This window comes from Chiroxiphia lanceolata, chromosome 6 (assembly GCF_009829145.1).
Source record: "Chiroxiphia lanceolata isolate bChiLan1 chromosome 6, bChiLan1.pri, whole genome shotgun sequence".
Taxonomy (NCBI): domain Eukaryota; kingdom Metazoa; phylum Chordata; class Aves; order Passeriformes; family Pipridae; genus Chiroxiphia; species Chiroxiphia lanceolata.
In genome coordinates, this window is record NC_045642.1 from 41,887,574 (window position 1) to 41,900,465 (window position 12,892).

The following is a 12,892-nucleotide window of genomic DNA, read 5'->3' on the forward strand; positions in this document are numbered from 1 at the left end:
CTCATGCCTTTAGTAATAGGTATTCTTGGAAGGCTTAAAAGTTTAGGGTTACACAGTCAATTTTCATCATGGCAAAGTATTAACAGTGTAGTTGGTGGTGTGGTACAGTTCTTTATTGTAGCAGCAGAATAAATGAATGACAATTACTTAGGTTAATGAGGATGGTTGAAGATTCTGAGGAATGTGAGATACCAGAAAAAATATAAGCAAATGCACAAAGCACTAGAAAACTGAATGTTTATTTAACATATGGAGCTAAAAACAGATCTATTTACAATTAATCTATACATCTGTCCAGTCAAGAAACAGACTGGGGACGTTTTATGCAGCTCAATGGAAATCTCTGCACAACTCATGCTTGCGAGGCACGTGTGTAATGATCGTTGTGCTTATATTTGATCCCTGGGACTGCTTCCACTTGCACTCTGGAGACCGGCTGCCCCATCTGGAAAGCAGTGTTGGAGAGCCAGAGAGAACCGGGAAGAGCATCTCAAGCGATCAGGAGACTTGGCAGAAGCCTCTGTGAGGAGACAATCTGCAAGGCTGGGATTATTTGCCTTAGTGGGAACTTAAAAAATGTCTACGGGCAAAAAGCCGTAGAAGACGGAGTGGCAGGCTGTTCCTGACCTGCCCCACTGCACGTGGGATTAAAACCGGGTAACAGAGTACCTGCATGACGTATTGCAGCACTGCTGTCACCGGTGGTCAGGCCAAGGTTTAAGGATTGCCAGGGCGCTGGACGTTGCCGTGGCTGTGCGGAGCTCCTGGCGGGGCAGTTCAGTGCCGGCTGTCTGTTGCCGGGCCGCGGTTGCCGGGGCGGCGGGGCGGGCTGTGCGCCGGAAGCACCGGCGGCGGCGGCGGATGGAGGCTGCGGCTGAGCCGGAGCGAGCGGAGGCGCCGCGACGGGGGGGCGTCGCCGGGGTGAGCGGGCCCGGGGAGGCCCGGCCTCTCCGAGCGCGGCTCGGGGCCTTTAGGCGCGGTCCGGGACGGGCGCGGGGCCGGGAGGGCACCCTGCGGGGAGGCGGCGTGGGCCGCCCCCGGAGTCCGCCCGCCCCGTGTGGCTGCCGTGCGCCGGCCGGCGGGTCCGAGCAGCGACTGGCGCTGGGCCGGGAGGCGACCGCGGGGTGAACACCTGCGACTGCGATGCCTTTGCACCACATCTGAGGGCACCGCGCCTCGCTGCGGGGCATGGCGCGACGGCACAGCCGTGCCTTGCCTTCTACCCCCTGCTCTGAAACAGCTTTTATCAGTAACCCTGTGCCCTCCGCTCCTTCGTATCTCCCCCTGTGCTCCAGATACTAAAGATGGGCCGTCGAGCCCGCCAGGACCTCTTGGCAGATGAAAAACTCATCAGAAAGAATTCCCCGTCTGCTTGTCTTGGAGAGGTGGGTGTATTGTCAGGAGAACCTGTCATTTATCCTGCTGGTGTCTCCAGGGGAGGAATCTTCATTTCTTTCCTGCGTGGTGTGCTTTGTCCTTTGAAGTTTGTCCTTAGAGTTGGGACCCGTGTGACTGCCCTGTCCCTTTCCTGGTGTTGCCCTTTGCATGATGTGTAGTTTTCACACAGGACCATATTTAGGGTCTCTTATTTGTGAAGTATGGAGAGCAGTATCATACAGGACTTGGGGCCTCTCCCTCCCAGAATTAAAATATGAGCAGGCATATCATTTTGTGACCAGTTTTGCCACCATCTGTGGAAGCAAGACAGAGTACAGGTAAACAGATGCCTTACTTTTGTGCTTTGCTTTTGCTAGAGCCAGAGTACAGTATCTGATGTGGTCACTATAAAGTTTGTGTAGTGATGCTCTTTTTCCTTTCCTCCATGCATAGGCTACAAAGGTCATGCTAGGAGCCAGCTTTGCAGCATCTGAGACTTTGTCTTGTGGGTAATAATGTCCAAACTCAGTTTCCACTTCTCTTTGGAGGAAAACATTTGTTCAGAATCTGTTCTATCAGTACATCTTCAAATGGTAGAAGGGGGTCTGGAACCCCTCTTTCTCAGGAGAATGAGGCAACATCCTCTTGTATCCAGAAATATGAGAACTGTTTCTATTCACTTTCTTGCTTAGTGCTGCAGAATGCTCAAATTCTACCTGGAAGTTTGCTCTTGGATGTTAGCATGGCTTCTCCACAGGCCTCTCCAGCTGGAAGGAGCACTTCTCAAGAAATGACATAGAGATTTTGCTCCTTGATATTTTCAAATGGACAAAAGTGTCATCAGAGTTCCACCTTATTGACAACAGTGATATTTGTTTAAATGAGGTGATGCTTAACTTTCTGCAGTGCCAGTCATAGTCTCCAGCATACATATTCTTGGCTTCTTTAAATTTCAAACCCATTTTGTCCTGCCAGCCACCTTGGCTCCAAGTGTGCTTCAAGCTGCTCTGCTCAGAGCCCTAGGGCCTTCTGCCTTGGAACTGGCTACTCCCTGATTGTCTGTGCTATGACAAAACTTTCCATTTACACTGAGTAGTTGTGTCCCAGCCATCTGTGATGAAATGGTTTGCTGAGGGGGAATAATTCCTTGGAGACCCTGGGATGGTGTTGAAAATACACTTTAATGGCTTAGCTTACAACAATGCCTCATAGAGCAGGCTTTTTTTTCTGGAGAAAGTGTGCTCTTTTCTTTTAGTAGGCATAATGGAGAATCATGTCCCACCTATGCATTCTCCCCTCCTCAGATGTGCTGTAGGCATTTAGGATGGATTCTGTGAGGGAATATGGAGAAGACGTAATTTAAGAAATAGAAATAACCATGGGCCTCATGGGTAAAAACAGTCTTAAAGAAACCAGATGGTCGTTTAAGGGGGTGTCATCATTGGTTGGCCTCCAGGTTAGGGTGGCTCACTGTCAGATTGTTCTCTTGCTGGCACTGGCCTTCCTAGTTCATGGGCTGATTCCCTGGTTTGAAAGAGACTGGGGTGTTATGTAAGGATACAGTTGATTGACTGTAAGTTACTGCAGTTGCACTTGGTGTGTCTCATCACAGCCATTATAACAGCTGGGAAAAGATCATAGGGACTCCAGTCCTTGGGCACCCCTGGAGAGGACTAAGAAATAGTTACAGTGTTGGGTTTGGCAGTGAGCTTTTCAGCAGCAGAAGGGTGAGGCCTTCCACGCCTTACAACATTCAAATATGTTATTACTGGATCTGAACCACCAGGAAGAATCGTTTGTGTCAATAGTTTCTCTTCAGACAGGTCTTTGTTGCTAAATGTTTCTGTTAATTGAAAACCTTGGAGCTACTGGAGGAGAGACAAAATCCACTATAAATAATCCTCAGCTTTTCCTTTGCTCAGGAATTGGAGGCTTTTCATACATGACCATATTTGATACCAAAGTGAGCATTTAATAGAACTAATATTGTTTTTTCCTTCACCGTAGATTGGAAATCACCTTTTACTTTTCTGGAAGCTTGGCCTTGGCTTGCTTTTAAGTGGTGGGGTCAGCTGTTACAATGGATGTCTCACTCAACCATCTGGTCATCTTGAAACCTTTTCAAGGAATCTTCCCAAAAGAAACGCAAATTAAAAAACAGTCCTTTTTTTTTTATTTTTCCTGGAACTGGCAGTAGTGGAGTAGGCCTCATGTAATTAATTTCAGCATAAGAGGTTTTATTCTTATTACTGATTTTGAAGACAAAGGGGTTTGTCTTTAACCTTTGCCATATTCACAGCTTCATATGCGGTTTTGCATTCAGGATGGTGATTCTACCTATAGAGGTTCCTCAGGGTTTTAAAAATGGTTTAATTCACTTTGACTCTTTCTTTTTTAGTTCCATGCCAATACACTCAGTTTCCACCCAGCTCAAATTTCTGGTATGAACATACCATTTGTGCTATTGTTCTGGTCTTCTCATGACGCTGAGAAACATCCCGGAAGTCTTTTCCAGGCAGACCAGCTTGCTTGAAGGAAGCAAAAAGTACCTGTATATCCATGTTTCAACATTTGGGCTTATTATAAGGAAATTCACTTCGAGGGGGAACAATTAATGTAGTTAAAAAGATCTTTGTTTTGAAGTCAATAGGCAAATCATCTGACTTGGAGCATAGATCTTATCAGGTTACTGCTGATCTCTCCTTGACCTGGGCTTCCCCTTCCAAAAGAGACTCCAAACTGTGTGTCTTTGCTCACAAATGCATTGTTAAAACTCCCTTCTCTAGGGCATAACTCTAATGTCTTGTGCCTTGTAGCCTAATATACTTGCCTCAAGCTCTATGAAGACAGTCTGATATCTCAGTATCTTTTCAGCGCCTGTTATGTGTATGTATCTCCCACAATAATATTCTTAATTATAGCAGCAAATCTGTAATTCCTCTGCCTAGGTCTTTATTTGGTAATTCCCATTCCTGTGTGGAAGTACCTGCATTATCTTCAAATGTAGACCTCTGTCTCCTCAAGGGGCTCACAAAAGGTCACAAAGCTCACAGTCTGCCATCTGACATGCAGAGCATTCCTGCCTTTTCAGAAGTACGAGTACTAACAACACTGCTGCTATGTATTATTTCGCGAGGCAAGAAGGAACATGATTATTTGCTGTAATTGATGCATCCTCCTGCAGCAAAGGCTGTGCACGTACCTTGCCTTCAGAGCTCCTTGGCAAATTGGCAGGCACTTCTTGTGCACCCAGGGGAATATGCTTCAACTGGGAATTCCTAGAGACAAATCTGCTAGCTGCATGCCAGAACTCCAGATTTCAAACATTCATTTTCAGAGAGACAGAGGCCTTACCCATCCTCTGACTTGATGTGTTACATTTACTCATTCTGATGGTATCAAGTTTCTGACAAAATGGGAGAAACTCAAGCTGGTCATGTTATTTGTATAATGGGAGAGACAGATCATATAATGAGATCTGTTGAAGATCTTTGCTAGCCCATTCTAACAGGCCTTCTGCACACTTCTGTAGAATGAAAGTCAAACCTATTTCCTGGCTCTAACATCACTGCACCCAAAAACCTGAATGCCTGATGACATCCACCAGAAGATGATGTTTGGCCAGGTTTGGAGCTCTCAATGAGATTGATTTGGAAAACTGAGTGGAAAAGCCTTTTTTAAAAATATATCAGCAAACTTTCCCGTTTCTGTGTCTTATCTCAACAAGAGTGAACTATTTGTTGTTCCATAAGAAATCTGTATGCAGAAATATTGTAATGTTATCCAGCTTCCACAGTCTGTTTTCTCTTCATCTTATGGTGACAGGATTCCCTTGGGACCTTGTTCAAGAGTCTCCTGGTTTCTGCCTCTTACAACCTCAATATGATTTTGCCAGTGTGTCTCTGGTGGCACTTTGTAGATCCTTTGAGTGGAGACTACTTTAATATGCAATATGTCAGCCTGCAGGATGAGGGTTTTCCAGACTATGTTGAGAGTATCTCCACACAGATATGACAAGGTCACTTTATATCAGGGTTTTCCCACAAATCAAGTTCCCTGCTGGTTCTCTTCCCCATTTTTCACCACAGCCTGGGAAGAGGCTCTGTACTTTCAATTCTGAAAGTATGTTTTTCTCTTGTTATCCGACTTGGCATTTGTGAGCTTGCCTATGTAGCTGTCGTCCTTGGGTTAAAAAGTGAGCATTTCTGTGCTGTAAAAAATACCTTAATCAGGGTACATTCATGTAGACAGACAAAAGCTTGGGCTGTCTCCACTGCACATTGGAAGGATGTTCCCACAGGTGAATTTTGCAAAGCAGCTGTCTGGACTTCTACCACCCAGTTTACAAACACTCCTGGCAGTGATTCTTTAGGCTGATATCCAGGCATCTTTTAAATAGGATTCCATTATCTAACCCAAATGAATAAACAATACAAAAAATGAATTGCTGAGGGTGAAATCCACGTGGAAGATTGCTCAAAGAAGTAGTTATTTAAATGCTTTTCCAACATGTGTTGTCCAGCTGGATTTTCTTCTGTGCTAGAGCAAGTCTTAGACCACTCGGACTCTCTACATCCAGAGAAGCTTAGATCATGTTGGACCCCACAGAGGCCTTTCTGCTTTTGGATGTGGGATCAAGTGAGTCCCTGGCTGATAGATACACAATTCCAACAGGTTTTTACTGGTTGGGCAAATCCGATCTCATTTGTGCTGCTCATTGATATGGATACTTTTGTGCTCCAGCTGTCCTAACCTGCATGTAGCCTCCCTCTGCTCTTGTCCTAGTAAGACTATAAGAACAGATGACAAGACAGACAGTAAGTGAACTCAGATACCAAACCATTTTAATCAGAGATATGCAATTGATGAACCACATGGTTTCTGTGTTCCACAGGAGAGATGAGGCAGTCCAGAAGAAAAGTCATGTGCGTTAGTGGCGTTTTTCCAGCTGTCCTATGTGTACGCCTGGTGCAGGGTCATGGGTCAATCTAGGATACCCCAGATTCTCTCCCTTGGTGATTCTGAACACTGTGATTTCTAGAATAGCATAGAGCTTACGGGGTTCTTAATTGCCTCCTTGCATTTGGTGCCTGACAACAGGGGTTTTTGCCACTGGTGGTGCTGACAGTCTGCTCATCTGAAAGGTTCTCAACCAGTTTGCACCTTTCACAGTGATTAACAGGCTACTTTCCTTGAGTTACTCATCTACCCCACAACCAAGCTACTCCCCTATACTACAGTGTTAGCTAAACATCATCTGCTAAAGTGAACACTGTTCTCAGCTATGCCTGTCTTATGCTAACTGCTACAGCTCCTGCTCTCAGGGGAGGATCTGAGGTTGTCTTGAGAAATAGTAGGTCCTGAAAAAGGCTGCAGCCCACTGTAGTATATAACCCCTAGTATGACTGGTCCAGCATAATTTCTGGTCTCTGGCATGGCTGCAGTGACTATCCATACAAATCTTTCAGGCATCCTACACACTTGAATAATTTGGGATTTTTCATTCTATAGAGAGAATGAACTAAGTCTGTTCTTTTCTTGCTCATGTTTCTTTTCAAGGTCTGCCAGGGTGATGCTGTTCAGATCAACCTGAGAACTTCTACCTGTTTCTGTTAAAAGTCTTTGGGCCTTGCACTCTTCGTAACAGTGGAATGGGTGTTGCCTAATTTTTCCTGCCTTGAGTTGCTCTCTGTGTATGTTAGACAATTAAAGCACCCTCTTCTGTATTCTTTAATTCCCCTGAAGCACCACCCCAGTATGGATAGCATAGTAGATTCATTTGTGAAATTTAAAGCCCAGAAAAGAAACTCGTATCACCCATCTCATTAATTCTGGCCTCAGAAGGGTATAGTCATCACAAGGAGTCAAGACTATTCAAATTAGCTCAGTTTTCTCTTGGTAGTGTAAGAGATGATATTGTAGGAAAGATCCACTGGGTTTATTTGGCAGTAATGGATGGTTCAGGACTATGCCCAGAGCACTTTTCCATTTATCAGGCAAAGAGACCTCCCACTGATGGGTATAGTTTTGGGGACTGGTTGCCTAAGAGAAATTTTTCCTGATAATTGATATAATCTCCTCCCCCCCTCGCTGGAACCAGTCCTTACAGTCATTTCACTGGAACTAATTCCACCTCCATACAGTGCCCTAAGTCATTGATTCCCAAAGTCTGCTGTTGAATGCTGACTGGTCACATGCCACAGGCGCCTTCTTGCTCCTGGCTGCTAAATTTCATTAAAATAACTAAACTGATGTGACTCTTCCACATGAGCAATTGTTGTTGCTTCAGGGGTGTTATGCAATGGTGCCTGGCAAGGAGATTTTCCTTAGTGTGAAGGGATCCCTGCTTTGAAACCCCTCTTGTTTGGATAATTCCCTGTCCTTTATTCAGGCTTATGCTCTTAAGCATCACAGTCATACGTTATAGTATTTTTCTATTTGTAAAAGCCTGTAAAAGGTATAAAATAGTTAACTGAGTGTTGAGAAATCTGACTGATCAGTAAGCTGCTTGTAATTTACAATACTACATGCTTACAAACTTCTGGTAATTGTATCATGAGTCTGTTCCAAACTGATTGTTAGTGGAACTTTATATTATAAAGTATGATCCAAATCTTGTTGCAGTATATCCCTCCCTTAGTCATTGCCTGGCCAAGCTGAAATACTTGGCTTCTTGAATCATTTGTCCGAAGTTGGCTCCTTCGTCCCCCTGATGGCTCATATAACCCTTCTCTGAACTCCCTTTGGGCTATGCTGAGTGTTACAATCTGAACTCTTCCTGGATTTGGTCCCTTTCCTCTTGCTGTGCTGAAGATAACTTTGTGGCTGCGTGAATACCAACAAACAACCGCATCTGGGCCATTGATGTGAATGTACCTGCTGAAGTTCTGCCCTCCAGCCATCTGACTGCTCTGAAACTTGTTTTGCATCCCCTGGCAAACCACTCGTCTTGGATCTGAATTTTTGCAGTTGAATCACTCATTTGGCTGCACCTTCCAAGGCTGCCTGGGACATTTAGCCAAAGGCTGTAAGGCTGATCAATGGTATAATACAGGGTGTATCCTAATATTTCAGTTAATTTGCAGAGGCAGAATAGGCATGAGGAGTATGAACATGGCTGTGAGCCAAGATTTTGATGGGTTCTTTTCCTGGCTTTGCCATGGATTTGCTCTGGGGCCTTGTAGAAGTCTCTCCACTAGTTTCCTTTAGTCCCTGTCTGAAAGGAGGGCTAGAGCTTTATGCAGAAGAACTGTATTGGTATTCCCTAAACACAGAATCCACAGGTTTAGATGCCTTATCTTCATAGCAAAATCCATAGCTTTTACTGGGTGCCTGCATAATTTGTAGGTAATCTCAGGATGGGCTAGTGGATCTATTAGGGTGGTAAAGAGTAGCTGGAAACCGCAGTGTGTCTGAAGCTGTTCCTCTGTGGAGTTCTGGCCCTGTTCTGAGAGCTCTGGGAGCACATTTCTGCACTACCGGTGAGTGATCCTGATCCCCATCCTGTGTTTTGTAGCCTTCAGAAGTGGAGTAGGGCCTTTCCTTGCCTTTGGAGACCTCCAGGGATTGAGGTGTTCATTTAGGTGTTGAAACAGCATGCTTTATATGTAAAGATTAAACCTGCCATTTCCTTTCTAAGCTGGAAAACACTGATTTTATTGTCCTCTTCCTCCTCTGAGAAAGATGTATCAAGTAATGTTTCCCACCTCCATAGAGAATATTATATATAATGACAAAGCTATGAGCTGTTCTGGGTCAGAGAAGGCTCTCAGTCCTTTTTCCTGAAGCTGCTCTGCTTTGCAGATGGAACCAAAAGGATTTTGGTGCCACAGGGAAGGACTTTCTAACTGAAAGCAACAACATTTGAGTGGGAAGACATATGTTCCAGTCCCAATGAGTCCAGCTGGGACCTCATTCTCTGTGCTTTGACAGACATGCCATAGGTAGTCTCAGGGTCCTTCTTTGACTAAAACAGGGACAGCACTTGATTTCTAACTCTTATATAGGTGGATGCTGACCTCTGTGGCTCTACTTCACTCAGTGTTTTGAGTGATGACATGCTTTAAGGCAACAATTGGAAAGAGGATTTGAAGATGTGACATTTCCAGTGGGGGCAACAAAGTCCTGTAGTTTTAGTTGCCAGTGCTTTTAAAACATTTGGGTAGAAAAATGGGCTGTTGCTTTTTAGTTTAAGACAACATATCAGGAACAATTGATTTCAGTGAATGTTTTTTGCAAGAATAACTATCAAAAAAAAAATTAAGTATCTGAAATATAAAGCTATTAGTGTTCTTATGGTGCTAGGTTACCCAGTTCCATGGAGTTGATCGAGTGAGTGTATTTGCATCCAGTTGTATAGTGCAGAATGATGGGGAGATCCCCTGATGAGAAGCAACCTGCACTCTACCTGGGGAGGTACCAACTTGGTTACCAGAAGGACCCAAAACAAGACCATTTCCAGACTTGAGCTGACTCACATGAATCCTGCTTGCAGGTATGTCTGCACCTGTGGTGTAGACATGGCCTGGGGCTTGATGTGATCAGGGCCTTTAATCAGAGCGGTATTTTCCTGACCCAGTTCTTAGCCTCACACAGCTCCAAACTCATTCCACTGTCTGGTCTGGTCTGATCTGGATCTGCGCAGCAGCCACCCTCCAAGTGCTCTTCCCCATGTTCCCTGAAAGTTAGAAACGTGCGACTGAGGAGCCCAGTGCTGGCTGCACTCAGCTAGGTGCCTATTGGGGGACCTTATTTGTATAAAAATAATCACAGTGGTTTAGGCACTGTCCTGCCTCTCTAGTTCAGAGAGTTCATGACCTGAGAAGTTATAATTGTAATGCAGTCACTTATAGCCACTTCTGTATCTACAGTTTGCATTGCAGTAAGATCTAGAGAGTGTTGGTGTGTGGCTGGAACAAAAGTTTCCCATTCCCAAAGACCTTACAGTCCGACTGCATTGTTTTTCTCTAGCATCCTGTTTTCCCCTGTGATCTTCAGCTTGTAGAGGAGCCTTCACCAGGGGCTAGCTGCATTTTGTGTACAGAACGTTGCCAGGAGTTTGCTGCCTTAGGCATGCAACTGGGAGTAGGGTGGACTGGCAGTAGATAGCTCTTGAAGCAACTGGCATTTCTGAGAACCTGGGAGTGTTCTCTGAGGCAAAATTCCTGTAGCTGTTGCACATTGTGAATGCCCTCCCATTTGCTTGTTAGTCCTGAGCTACATTTGTCCCTCCAGGTCCCAGAGTTTCTGTCATCTGTTTGGATTCTTGCACTGTGCTAATAAACACCCTCTGCTAAAGGGAACCAGCATCCAAGGGAGCACTGGGTTTTTTACCTGTTTCCGTTATATGGGGATTACATAGGGTTTTTTTTCCAGAGGTCTTCTGGTTACTTGTAGAAATGCTGGACTCCCAGCCCGTTCCTGGGGACCTCTCATCTGGAAGTTGGCCAGATTCTCCAGGAGGAATCTCAAAAATGCAGCTGAACTTTTGTTCCCTAATTAGGCCAACTTCCCCAGTGTGAGCCCCAGCAGTGCATGGCCTGGAGCTCCCCAAGGCCTTGCACTGCCTGTGCCCCGTGCACCCCGAGTGGCTGGCCAGCAGGGCAGTTATTTTCAGCTTTCTGAGCTTATCTTGTAGCTTTTTGATGACATCTTCTGAAATAGCTTTTCTAGTCAGCCATGTTTCCCAGCCTTTCTAGTAGTATCCTCTCTGCTTGGCAACCTTGATGTGGATTAGGGACAATCTCATAAAAAATAATTTTATTAAAAGCTTTTCCTTTTCCATACATATATTTCATGCTTTGAGTGCTCCTGGACCCACCTGAAGGCAACAGAAGAATAGTAGGAAGGGTGGGGGTGGATGGAAATATGTCTGACAGTATGTAGCACAAGGTAGTAGCAAACTGTTTGAGTGATGTTCATGCCTGGAAAGGCTGGAGGGGCATTTCCCTGTAACTATGGGTTGGGAGAGGATTCTATTGGTGACCTCTTGCTCAGAGAATCAAATTGTTGTGTGCTGATGCACTGTTTTCATGCAGGGGAGAGCAGTAACTCCTGAGACACGTTAAGGTGCCAAATGCCACAGAGGTGACAGATTTCCTCGCAGGTGCACATATGAGCTGACTAGATAGCTGACCACTGTTCTAGGGAAGAAATTCTTGATAGGTGTTTAACAATATGAGCTGCTCCTTTACCTGCTCTGATAGATGACAGAATATTTGAAGCCCCCCCAAGCACTTTTCCTGGCTCAATAGCACTTTCTCTAGTAAAGGAAAGTCAGTGACAATGAAGAAGGACAGTTTGTGGATGAAATGGAAATCAAGTATCTTCTACTAGGTAAGTAAGACATGCAGAAGTCCTTGGAGGGTATTCATTAAAATCAGATGCACTATTTGAACCGTCTGTGGACATGATAAAGAGAGCTAGCAGAAATGGGTTGTTCTTTGCAGAAAGCCCAGGCTTGCATTGATCTGGGAATTGATCCCTTTTTGATATCATATATGCTCTGAGATCAGTACAGATTGTGTTACGTGGCTGCTTGGAAGCAGTGGGGCTATTTGACTTACAGTTCCTTAATTGGCAGCAGTCAAAACTAATTCATCAGACCTGTTTGTTGAGGTTTGCTTTTCCTCAGTCAGAGGAGCCTCAGGCATCTTGCTGGAGAAGAGGATCCTTGAGACTGGCCATACTTTCTTTCCACTCCATGGTCAATACTGGATAAAAACAAGACATCTGTATATAATCTCTCAGTGTTTGTATATTGGGAAAACATAGATCCTATAGATTTTAAGAGATGTATTACATGATAGAAAAATTGTGTGTCCTCTGTTACACGCTGTCAATGTCATTTGAGTCCCTGCATCCCTGCACAGAATGCTCAGTGTTTCAAAGGAGTTGTCATGTTGATGAAGGTAAATTAATCCGTATTTCCAGACCCACCTGAGAATCTGAGGGACCCAACATGTCCATAATCTGTCTCTATTGTGGTAGGTCCTAAGAGAAACTTTGTTGGACCTTTGGGATCCAGAGACACACAGTACAGCTGCTTCCATGAGGGAAGCAACATCCAACTGGCACCTTCAAAACTTCAGACGTGATCTGACAAGTAACCTGGAAATTTCTGCCTTAATGAGGAAGCCAAATTAGAATTCTGCATCTGTCTGATAAGAAAGGTCCTGACTACAGATAAAGAAGAAGGTAGAGTTTCTACTTTAATACAGGAGAGATGGAATTCAGGCCAGTCATTTTTCAAAGGGAGAGATAAAACACTGATTATGGAGGTAGCATGAAAGTGTTGGTAAGGAGGGTGGCCTGAGAAATACTGGAAAAATGCCATCACAAAAGCAGTGAACTGAGTTTCTGAGAAAAAAATAAAAACTCAGACCATGGCAATTTTCCTTGAAAAAGGGGGCAATCTGCAGAAACTAAAGTAGAAGAAATCTCCTGGAGATAAATAACCGATAAAACTGAAGTAGAAAGGCAAACCACAGCAAGTAAGTGATTAATTAATGCTGTT

The 12,892-nt window shown here is 44.6% G+C and overlaps 1 protein-coding gene and 1 long non-coding RNA gene across 3 annotated transcripts in view; one reads left to right on the plus strand and one right to left on the minus strand.

Moving 5' to 3' along the window:
• Window positions 1–220: 220 nt before the first annotated feature.
• Window positions 221–812, minus strand: LOC116788930. The gene is made up of 2 exons (XR_004357806.1): window positions 670–812; window positions 221–535 (listed from the first exon to the last, which is right to left on the minus strand). It is a non-coding gene; the product is annotated as an uncharacterized LOC116788930 (long non-coding RNA).
• Window positions 813–833: 21 nt separating this feature from the next.
• Window positions 834–12,892, plus strand: part of IFT43 (intraflagellar transport 43) — a 42,642-nt gene continuing 30,583 nt past the window's right edge. Inside the window, exons 1-2 of one of the 2 annotated variants that reach the window (XM_032692172.1) lie at window positions 834–921; window positions 1,296–1,385. In XM_032692172.1, coding sequence (XP_032548063.1) covers window positions 862–921; window positions 1,296–1,385 — 150 coding nt within the window. In that variant the 5' untranslated portion in view covers window positions 834–861. The remainder of the gene's footprint in view (window positions 922–1,295; window positions 1,386–12,892) is intronic. The other variant, XM_032692173.1, reaches the window with a different exon arrangement.